Source organism: Gracilinanus agilis, chromosome 4 (assembly GCF_016433145.1).
Source record: "Gracilinanus agilis isolate LMUSP501 chromosome 4, AgileGrace, whole genome shotgun sequence".
Classification (NCBI taxonomy): Eukaryota; Metazoa; Chordata; class Mammalia; order Didelphimorphia; family Didelphidae; genus Gracilinanus; species Gracilinanus agilis.
This window is the reverse complement of record NC_058133.1, coordinates 142,207,339-142,219,261: the sequence shown is the minus strand read 5'-3', so window position 1 is coordinate 142,219,261 and position 11,923 is coordinate 142,207,339. Positions and strand designations below refer to the sequence as shown.

The following is an 11,923-nucleotide window of genomic DNA, read 5'->3' as shown; positions in this document are numbered from 1 at the left end:
CCCCCTTTTCCTCTCCCCGCTGCACCCCTCCGCCCCGAAAACCCGGCCGCACACCAGGGGCTCTCCGGGAAAGAGGATATGGAGAAGGGGCGGTGGCTGCATCACCATCACTAAGACAGGCGGCAGAGCGGAGCGGAGCGCATCACTTACCCCTCACCATAGCGAGAGGGACCGGACGGGGGAGGCGGGGCGCGTCGCGTCCCGTGAGTCTCTCGCACGCCGTCCCGCCCGCCAACCCGTCGCCGTATTCGTCGTCGTAGTCGTCGTCGCTGCCGTCGCCCCCGGACTCCCCGTTCTCTTCACCGTGCTCGGCAATAACGTTATTCCACACACGCCCCACACATAGCGGTAACGGCAGAGAGCGGCCGCCCACTGCGCAGGCGCGTAAGGAGAGCCGGGGGAGGGGGCCCTGCCCCTCCTCCTCGCCCCGTTCTCTCTTACTGCGCAGGCGCCAAGGGCAGACAATGAAAAGGAGTTGCCTGGAGGGTCGTTGTCCCACCCACACGATTTCGCAGCAGCCCACTGCGCAAGCGTGCCGCTCGGACCAGCACGAACAATGAAGAAACCACTGTCATTAGCTCGGACTGCAACCAACACGGACTACAAATCCCAGAGGGCAGTGCGGTAATTCAACAACAGAGGCCTGTTCGCTTGGCATGCTAGGATTTGTAGTCTTCGCAAACTCCGCACCTTGGATTGTAAAGATTGAGTTTTTTCTCCAGCCAGGGCAATTTCTAGCAGTAGTAAACGAAGATGGGGTCGTAAAAAGGAGTCATATCTTCTCATTCGCTTAACTGAGGGAACCCATGGATGAAGAGCATTTTCCCAACTCTGTACAGCAAAGGCCTCTACAAGGTTGTTCTTGGTAGTTAGATGGTTCAGATTGCCTAAGAGACGAGATGGGGGTGGGGGGAAGAGTAGCGGTGTGAGGGGAAAGGAGGGCGGAGCCTCCACGCTTGTCTCTAGGCAACGGGTGCTTGGAGACCAAACCGCCTCTTCTCTATGCGCGGTGCCTCCTGGGAATTGTAGTATGCTGGGGGCCTCTTTAGGGGCTGAAAACCGGCTGTTCGTGACCGTGACGGACTACAACTTCCACTATCCATCATGGGGGTCGGTGGGTGGACAGCGCCCCCGCGAGCCAGGTGCGATGATGCATGCGCCCCTCTTACTGAGACGTCTGGAAGCTGGGAGAAGGTCGGCCCGTTACCGCCGACTGGGGTTCTCCTGGAGCCCTCCCCACATCTGGGGCGTCTGCGGGCCCGGGGTCACCGCATGGCGAAGGCCCTGGGGGACCCTTCCCTGGAGGAGGCTTTGGGGGACACTGCCCTAGAGGAGGCTCTGGGGCACTATCAACGGAGTCTCCGGGGTGAGTCACGGTCGTTTATTGCCCTCTGGCTCTAAATTTTTTGCAGCCCCAGCCCCTGGCCTCCCCAGGGTCCTTTAGAGTGCCTGAGCGGGCGCTTCTGGATCTTTCTTCTGATATTTCCTGACGAGTATTTCCCAACACTTGTGTGAATCCCTTCCCGCCACGCGGTTAGGCTGATGTCTGGGAAGGCTTAGGGTGCTTGGTGTTTTTGACTAGGGTTGGGATTTGGAGGATTGTTTAATTTCTAAATTTCTAAAGTTGAAAATCAGAGTTACTGTGAGGTATCTCCTTTCTCTTCTCTTTATTAGGATGATCGTTTTCATCCCTCCAGCACCATTTCTCAGTGCTCTCAGTGTCTTTTCCATGTTGCCACTTAATCCATAATTTCTTAACGTACTCTTTAATGCATCCTGCTTCCTGGATTCTTCTAAATTCGGTTTTTGTGGACACTATTGGGTTGAAATATACCAAGAACCATTAGCAAACCTCACTTTATTAATTCAAACCAAGTTATGTTTGAAATGATTATTGACCCAGTCCTAAGTTTCTAAGGGAAGAGGATTGGGTCACTGTTGCTGCTTGGTGCCCAGCAACCAAGTTTTAAGCTTTCTGTAGAAAATGGATAGGTCTATTTGTTGTCATCATAGGTGAGTCACCTGGTGACTCTAGTTTTGTCAGTGATAACATTTGAAGGGATCTCAAATAGGAAACAGGCAATGTTGTGTCTACTGAAATTGCAGGAATTTAAAAATCAGTAATGTTTATTTAATGAATACCCTCCTGAAACTGAGTGAAATTAGACCTGTTTAATTTGAAAGCAAGAAACAGTTTAATAAATTAATCTTTTTACTTTTTATGTAAAAAATTTAAAGCACAAGCTTTCTAATTTCTAATTAACGTTTGTGCTTTGAGAATTTTCTTAAAAGATTTTCTCCTCTTCCTCTGATATACTAGTTCTGTCTATTCCCCTTGGGAAAAAACTCAACTAAATGTATTGTTTTACCATTTGGGACAGTTAAAAAAGTCAAGATAATCTGATGCAATGAAGGGATTAGCTGCTCACCTAACTCCATTGCTCCCTCCACTATGTAGTAATAATACATTTAGTAATATTTCTATTATATTTAATGATGCTATAATATGCTTACCTTCAAAGTCAGTTATTTCATTATTAATATTAAATAAAGTATATAGTAGAAAATATTATTTTGCTCTTTTTGCACTAGCAAAACTAAAGTGTAAAGACAAGTTAAATGATTTGACCTCAGTTTAAACAGTAGATCTAGAAATGGAACAAAGAAAGATTTTTAGGTTTTTCAAAACATCCCATGTTTTGTCCAACAGTATTTGCCAAATTTTATTTTCGATTTCCCTATTGTTTTTACAAGGGGAGACTGAAATCACCACTTTGCAGGGCAATAAAGACTCTTCAAATAAAAATATTTGTAATACTGAATAAATATTTCAAAACATTGTGGAATTATTTCAGTTTGTTTCCTTGTGTTTTGAATATCTTGATGAGAACTTTATCATTGTTTAAATATATGATCATTTTAAATGTACTAATGTAATCTTGTTTTGCTTTTAATTGATTCTCTCAAAACCTCTTCTTAAGACTTATGATCAGATCTAACACATGCTCAATAGGAGACATTCAGTGTCTGTCTTTCCCTAAAAATTTTTTTCTCCTTACCAAAGAAGTATAAATATAGTTATTACCACCCTGCCCTCTTAAATGCTTTTATATTTAGACAGGAAATAACAGATCAAAATATGGAGTGTTCTCACAGTCTTCCTACAGTGTTCTCCACATTTTTAATAGTGTTGGCCTCAAAAAGTTTCACTTAAAAAAAGGACAAATTAAAGGTCTTATGCTAGTAATGTACTCTGTCTTCTTAGTAGACTGACTTATTCATCACATGAAATCCTGGTGTTTGAAATTAGAGAGTAAACCAAGGTTTATGTCTTCATATAAACCGAATTTTTGTCTTACCTTGACTTTCCTAGAGCAGAAATTTGAAGTAAACTTTTTTCCTTACTTTCTGTATCCCAAATCACTCACTTTTGCCAACTCTCTCCAATGGAATGTATCCTGTTTTATGATTGCTTATCTCTAAAATACTTGAATTTGTAGAGGATGACAAGGACATATCTAAATGTCAGTGAGGCTTGAGGCCTGCCCTGCCTCATAGTGCAAGAGTCATTTGTGGATGGATCCAAAAGTGTTTCCCATATTATTGATCAGTGTGGGTTGATTCCATTTACTATCTACCCAGCTTCTGACATAATTGCCACCTGTTGGATGAGGGGGTGGGAATAATAATAAAGTTTAAAGTAGAGCTGCCAGTTACTAAAGTAATCCTGTAACAGTTAAAATTAAGGTAAACTGAGACACAAAGTTCCATGCATGATCAATTTATGAGTAAAAGCACAGATTTATCAGTAAATAGGATCTTGTTCTCAACAAAATTAAAGCTCTGAATGAAGGAGGACAGTTCTCTTTTGTAGGTTTTGGGAAGTAAAAAACAACAGGACTTCATAGGCAGGGAACAAGTTATGATTGGTCTCAAGAGTTTGATGTCATGAATGTCAAAATCTAGATGAGTATTGGAAATGGGTAACAAAAGGCTAGCAGCAACTCTATTCTTCCCTCCTGTGATCCTTTCAGACCAACAGCAACAGATCTTTTACTTCTCTAGGACAGTTCTGAGTAGGTTATTCTGCAATACCAGGGGAGATAAAATTAATTCACTGAAGGTCAAAGTTATCTCAGCTACAAAAGCAGCAAACAGTTTTAACTTTCATAGGTATTATACTTTATGTTATAGTTATTATAATTATCTTTGTACTAAAACCCTGCAACTTGAATAACCTTCCCAAATAAATTTTCATAATCATTTGCTGATTCAGCAAACATTTAAAAGTTTATAACTGTCAATTATTGTAATGTGACAAGGCTATAAAAACCAAAACAAAAGCCCTTGCACTTAAGGTGCTAATATTTTATTAGGTGGAAACAACTTGTACACAGAAAAGTAAATCTAAAATATTCACGAAGTAGATATAAAAAGTAATTTGTGGAGGAATCTCAGTAGCAATTGGAAGATTGAGTTAGACTTCCTTTGGAGGTATCTAGGCTTTCTAAGATTCTTGTGAATGAAGAATAATAAATAGGCCAGTTAAACTATCATATTGGGGCCTGAAATAGAGTAATGTATCTTGAGTTTGAAAAAAATAAACTAGTGCTAGATTGAAAAGAGTTTCAATAACCAAATTAGGAAGCAAGAAACAATCACAAGAGCTTCTTAATGGAGAGGAATGGCATGTTCAGATATGTGCTTTTTGGGTATAACTTTGACAGTTGTAAGGTGAATGGATTGAAGAGGAGGGAGATTTGAAGAAAAGAGACTAGTTAGGAGCCAGCTGCAGTAGTGTAGTCAAAAGGTAGGTGATTAAAGGGTCCAAAGTAAGATGGTTATTCTGAGTGAGTGCAGGGAAGATAAAGATGTGAGAAATATTATTGTTGAAGAAGAACAAATACTTGGCAATTGACTATGAGAATTGAAGTTGAGAAAATGACTCTAAGGTTGTGACACTGATAAGAATGGTGGCTAATCTTGCCAGAAATAGGGATATTAGGAAAAAGGGATCAATGTGAGGGGAAAATAATTATTTTTAAATGCTGAGTTTGACATTAAAATGGGACTTATGTTTGGAGATGTCTAATAAAGATGTTTGTGTTAAAGGATTGGAATTCAAGAGAGATTAGAACTGAATATATAACTTTGGTAGTAGTTTGTATGAATTATTGTTAGATCTACAAGAACTAATGAGTTCCCCCAGAAAGAGAGAGGAGAGGGCCCAGGGAAGAAATTTAGGTTATATCCATTCAAAGCAATGAGACATGGATTATGATCCTGCAAAGAAGACGAGAAAGTATATACCAGACAATTAGAAAAAGAACCAGCAAGGGAATGGTGTAATAAAAACTGAGGGAGGAAAGGGAAAGGAGGTTATCCATCAAGTGGTGCAGAAGAGCTCTAAGGGATGTAAAGAATAAAATAGAAGACTCAGATTGGCTTGTCATGGAGGCCTTATTTTTAGAACCTGTGGCTTTATGACTTGATAACGACATCTTACTAGAGATGACCTTTTCTTCCTTGCTACCATATACCCTTATGAAGTTAAGTAATGCCACTCTAATGAAATAATATATTGGTTTGAAGGTCATATAATTAGCAATATCAAAAATAAGTATCACATCTATTTGTACGTGACTTCAATTTGTATATGACCTTTAAAGGTTGCTTCTATTTAATAGTCTGTAAGTATGTGATAGACAGCCAAGTAGCTAATAAAAGTATTTTACTTATTTAGAGTTGAAAAAATAATTAAGATATCTATTTATAGTGCTTTTTATATCATCATGTTGGAAAGAGAAACGTTATTTGTCTTTATTTTTTGTTTTCAGATTTATTCTCTAGTTTGTCAGAAAAAAGATCTGATGGTTTTAGTGGACTCCAGGCTCATTAAGAATTGGAAATGTGATGTGGCATCCACAAAAGCTAATGCTATCTCAGCCTGCATCAAGAGACATAAGGTAGTGATAGTCTTGTTCTAATCTGTTCTAGGCTTACTATAGTTTAGTTGGAATATTGTGGGAGTATTCTATTGGGTTCTGGGTGCCAGTGTTGTAGAAGGATATAGACAAGGTAATGGGTTGTTCAGTGGAAAGCTATCAGTTTGAATGGAGGTGATCTGAGAATGGTTAGACTCACAGGAAGACATAATATTTTCAAGTGTTAAATGTTATAATATTGCAGAGGAATTTGAAAGGTTCCTGTTTGGCACCCCAAGGGGAAATACTGGAAGCAGAGAGTAGAAGTTGTAAAGAGTTGAATTTAGGCTTGATATCAGGAAAAATTCCTAAAATTTAGAGCTGTTCATAAATGAAATAGGTGATGGTGTCTCTTTCATTGGAGGTCTTATTATAATAAGGATTCTTTTTAGATATGACTCTAGGCAATGTGACTATTAAATTCCCTTTCAACTGTAAAGGTTTTTATTCTTTAAAAACAAAATATTTAATAATATTAAAATATAAATGTCATTGAAGAGACACCAAAAAATCAGATAAATAAAATCTACCCCCAAAATTCTTCAAATTGCAATATATGAAATATCATTTATAAATTTGAAATATTCTCAATTATGAGAGGCAGGTATAAATGGTATAGTGGATAGAGTGCTGATCTTGGAGTCAGAAAGACCAGAGTTCAAATTTAACTTCACACATTTACTATCTGTGTGACTGGCATTTAATTTCATTTAATTTCTGACTGCCATAGTTTCCATAGCTATAAAAGGAGGCTAAGAACTCCTTCCTCACAGGGTTATTGTGAAGATCAAATGAGGTCATATCTGTTAAGAGCTTTTGCACAGCACCTGCATGTTGTTTCTGACTCCTCATGACCCCATTTAGGGTTTTTCTTTGCCAGGGGTCTTAAGATACTATAGTGGTTTACCTTTTCCTTCTCTAGCTTAGCTTATTTTACATATGAGGAAACTGAAGCAAATAGGAAGAAGTGACTTGCCAAGGTGGGGTCACACAGCTAATAAGTATCTGAGGCTAGATTTGAACTCAAGAAGAAGACTTCCCTGACTCTAGGCCAACCCAGCACTCTATCCACTGTACTACCTCGAAGCTTCCAGCTCCTAGTAGGTGCCTAATTCCTTTTAATATCTGTTCCCTTCCCATTTATTATAGACTATTTTAAGATGTAGAATTAATATTGCTTATTTCATATCCCCAGTTCACATATTAGAACCTTAGATTAAATCAGTAAATAAATGTTGTACTACAATATTGTTTTTGAATATTAAGCTAGGCAGTTTGTAAAATTTAATTTCGAGATAAAATTATGAGTTTAGATGTGGAAAGGACTTTAAAAGTCATCTAGTTCAACTCTTCATTTTGTAGTTGAAGAAACTGGCCTAGAGATCGTAAAGATCGTAAGAGATCACACATTTAATAAGGGATAATGACAGGATTTTGACTCACATCCTCTGATTCCATATGCAAGATTCCTTTGGGACCCCACTCACAAGTCCCAACAATTTACAGGTTAATGCTGAATGACCAGCAGTGATAAAATGAAATAAAATACACAGTTAGAAAAGAATACAAATACCTTCTAATTTTAAAAAATAGTTTTACATGTGGTTTTTCCTACTTTTTAAAAATGTTTAAGATTCTGTTAAAAGATTTATGTAGGCAGAAAAGTGCAGAGTGATAGATGGAAAGAAAAAAATATTTGTTGTGAGTATAAAAAAATAGATTTAATTTTAAAGTCATTTAATATAGACTATTAAGTTGATTTGGCACAAGAAAACCAACAGCAAATGTTGACTTTATGCTTTATTTTTGCAGTGTTGTCACTTTTCCACAGATTTCTGCACATCTATTATGTGAGAAAGTGCTGTTACTCTGACTAGCCAATAATTTTGTCAGTAAATTAGGCACAACAGATATCCTTTGGACCTTTGGCCTACTTTAAAGTAATACTTTGCATATGTAAGCTTTAGCTGACAGTGTTTCTCAGATTTCTAAATATACACACAATGATTTATTTTTACCTCACTTTTTTGTTCTCTATATTCTAGGCTTTCTTTCCTATACTTACTTTTAGATTAGGATTCCTTATTCAAGAACATCTCTATTTTTTAAAAATACTACTTGTTCACAGAAATACATTTTAAGGTTTTATCAGACCATTTAAAAATTTTTACTAGAGCTATTTGATTTTTTGAAATGCAAATAAAAATTTAAGTATTTATACAGTGAGACCTCTTGGAATGTCTATTAAATGTCACAAAATTTTTTTAAAAATCAGTATTTCATACAATCATGCTTCCTCATAGAATATATCTCATTTTCAAATGAGAAAATAGTATTAAAGTAATGACATAAAATGCCTGTATTTAGATTTCCAAAAACATTTGAAATGACATGTATACATATACATATATGTTTAATATGTAAAATTCATAGAAATTCCAAAATCTCACTTCAATAAGTAATAACTTACTGGACCATTTTTAAAAATGAGAATGACAAAACCATAAATTGCTGGACCAAATTTTTAACCCCATTCAATTTTATCATGATCATCAGTAAGAATTTATTAAGTGCTTACTTACTATGTGTCAATTACTTTGATAAGCTCTGGAGATATATATATATATGTGTATATATATATATCCAGAAATATATATACTTATATACATATAAATATATATATTTAAACGGAAATATACAGTCTCTGCCCTCATTCTCTTGAGGGGAGACTATATGCAACTATATAAATACAAGATATATACATTGTAAATGGAAGGAAAATCTCATGGGGGGAATTTTGGAGAATTGTGGGAAGATAGGGAGGATGGAAAAGTCCCTTGTAGAAAATAGAAAGCAGGGCAGCTAGGTAGTTCAGTGGATAGAGCCAGGACTAGAGCCTGGAGGTCCCAGGTTCAAATCTGTCCTCAGATACTTCCCATTTTGTGACCCTTATCAAATCACTTAACTAATTGCCTGGCTCTTACCACCCTTCTTCTATGTAACCAACATTTAGTATTGATTCCAAGACAGAAAGTTAGGGTTTAAAAACAAAAATGGAAAGTTAGAAAGTCTAGAGGAGGGAACCTTCCAGGAATGTGATAGCTTTCTAGTTAAGGAAATAATTACAGACAAAAATGGACAAAAGATACATTGCAGAATAAATAAATAAGTAACTAAAGAACCCAGACTTTGAATAGACTAGAATCCCTGCAAAATATAGTACAATAATATAAGGGCATTTTCATTTCTTTCTCTGACACGAGCTATATGAATTTACTGATTGTAAATCTGTCACAGTTTCCTTCATTTTAATTAGGAATATTTTTCTTTTTGGTCCAAAAGAATTGTTTGAAATGTTCTTGTTCTCACAAAAGTAACTTTAAAATGGGGCTATACCAAAGAGCCAGAAGTCAATTAGGACATTCAAGTTAGAGAAAAGCTCTGCTAATATATATATTTTTTCTTTTTTGTAATTTCTTTTTTTTAATGTTTATTTTTTAGAAAAGTTAACATGGTTACATGATTCATGCTCTTACTTCCCCCCCCCCCCCCCCATAGCCGATGCACATTTCCCCTGGTTTTAAAATGTGTCATCGATCAAGACTTATTTCCAAATTGTTGATAGTTGCATTGGTGTGGTAGTTTCAAGTCTACGTCCCCAATCATGTCTGCCTCAACCCAAGTGTTCAAACAGTTACTTTTCTTCTGTGTTTCCACTCCTTTTAAAGCGATAAATACTGTTCCTTCTGGTGGGTCTGAAAAAAAATAAGAAAGTTGATTGTGAATTAGCAATTGAACATAGTAGGCATATTGCCTTTTCTTGACAGCTTGTATAGAAATACCCCAGCCCCATCAGAGCAGAGATGGCTAGGGAGATTGTCCTCCCCGATCCCCTACCGCTACTGCTATGGCAGAGCAGTTTGGCTTGTCGCCCAACCTTCAGCAGGAGGAAATGATATTTATAACAGCAGCTCGGTTGATTCAGTGGAGTGAGGTGAGCTAATGTGATGTTTCCTTTGTTCTTTTCAGCTAGAACTGGTTAGGCTTCTGCCATACAGAAGAGCTTTGGGAGTAGTTAAATTAAGACTAGAGTTTAATGGCCTTAGTGATTTTGCTTAATTCATGGACCAGCGGCCAGTGCCAACCTACATGGTATTACTTCTTTACCAATAGAAAGTGACAGGTGCATAAGTCCTCTCAGTTGGTGCCATAGAGATACCAGGTGTGGATCTCATAATACATATCCCAAATCCCCTTGATTTGCCAACATCTATACATCATTAATGACCTTCCAGAGTCTGCTTTCCAAAATATTTATATTCTTATTCAGCTTTTACTTCAAATCTTATGCCAACCACATTGCCATATTCTTGAATTGTTACACTGTACACAGTGCTCTCAATCTCTTCTATCTCATGTAATTGGCACTGATAAAGCTTTCTTGTCTCAAGTTAAAACACATTTTGTTTTGTTTTTTCTTTTGGACTTTATTCACGTATAGGTCCTCATAGTAAGTATTGCCAGGTTTTTTCTCAGTGGATTTAGTTGAGGCCAATTCAGATGTGGGCCTAAGTATGCCTTTGTGTCTTTTATCTTGCTATTGTTTAATTTCCTTATCTTCCTTCCCCATCCTTACACAGATGTAGGGAAAAGAAGCTTGTTGAATACCATATTTTACCAATGAATTCCAGAATAGAAAGGTGTTTATTATCATCCCAGCACAGACACAAGAGTTCAACTATTTCTGCTTCTTCCCTTTAATAGTACAATTCAGAACCATGTGTCCAAATGGAAACAGAGCATAAATGATGAATAATTTGCAGTATATCTACATTATATAGACTCTTTCTTGAGTAGGAAAGGCCAGGCTATTCAGAGTTGCCTATGTAAAAGAGAAGAAAGTTTAAAAGTCCGTTAGAATTCAAATAGTTAAAGAACAGCAAAATTAGGGAAAGGAGCAAGAATGTTCAGAAATAAAAGCGTTAGGGAAGCCAGTTTAGGGTATGGTTCATAAGTGTTTATTGAAGTACTAATATCAGCAGCCAGTTTTGACTACCTAGGAGTAGTGAGGGTACTGAGAATTATGAGGTTTTTAAAGAACCAGAGGATTTAGCAAAGGATTTATGGTTAGTTAACTTAAAAGTCTCTGGGCTGATTGTTCATACAGGGTTGACTGTTCTATCTTGTTAGGGCATATACCAGTCAGCAAGTCAGTCAACAAACATTTAATTAAGGCAGTTTTACTAGCACAAATTTAGGGGCAGGTAGATTCCACTTTTTAAAAAATGAACTGAATAAAGAAATGGAAAAACCACTCCAATATCTTTGCGAAGAAAATTCCAAAGGAGGACAAATAATTACTTTAATAATTTGGCATCTAGGTGGCAAAGTAGATTGAGTGCTAGGCCTGGAGTCAAGAAGATCTGAGTTTTCGAATATGATTTCATACACTTAATAGCTATACAATCCTGGGCAAGTCATTTAATTCTTTTTAGCTCAGTTTCCTCATTTGTAAAATGTGCCAAATAAGGAAATTGCAAACCATTTCCAGGTTCTCAGCCTAGAAAATTCCAAATGGGATCACTGGAGAGTCAGACATGACTGAAAAATTACTGAACAAAGCACAAATTTAGTTTTAAAAGTAGAATTTCTGTTTTGTGATGTAACTGTAGCTGACATCATTTTTTTTTCCTGGTAGACCAGCTGCTTAGTCTGTGCTAATCATTCAAAGACGGTAGTATGGGGGTAGGAAGAAAGTGTCCAAGATGAATTAGTATGATCACAATAATTGAATGTTGTTTTTCTATCCCATAGAATAGAATTACTCTGCATCTCATAGTACTAAACTATTGCAATATATTCTTTGCATGTTAATGAAAAGGAAAGGAAGAAAAGAGCATTCTTGAGTAACTTAGAGGCAAAAGGCTACATGTTATGTG

The 11,923-nt window shown here is 37.2% G+C and overlaps 1 protein-coding gene across 1 annotated transcript in view; it reads left to right on the top strand.

Moving 5' to 3' along the window:
- The first annotated feature begins 1,104 nt into the window (after positions 1-1,104).
- The window catches only part of SDCCAG8 (SHH signaling and ciliogenesis regulator SDCCAG8), a 268,032-nt gene continuing 257,213 nt past the window's right edge, over positions 1,105-11,923 (top strand). The window contains exon 1 of the mRNA XM_044673496.1: positions 1,105-1,366. Coding sequence (XP_044529431.1) covers positions 1,105-1,366 — 262 coding nt within the window. The remainder of the gene's footprint in view (positions 1,367-11,923) is intronic.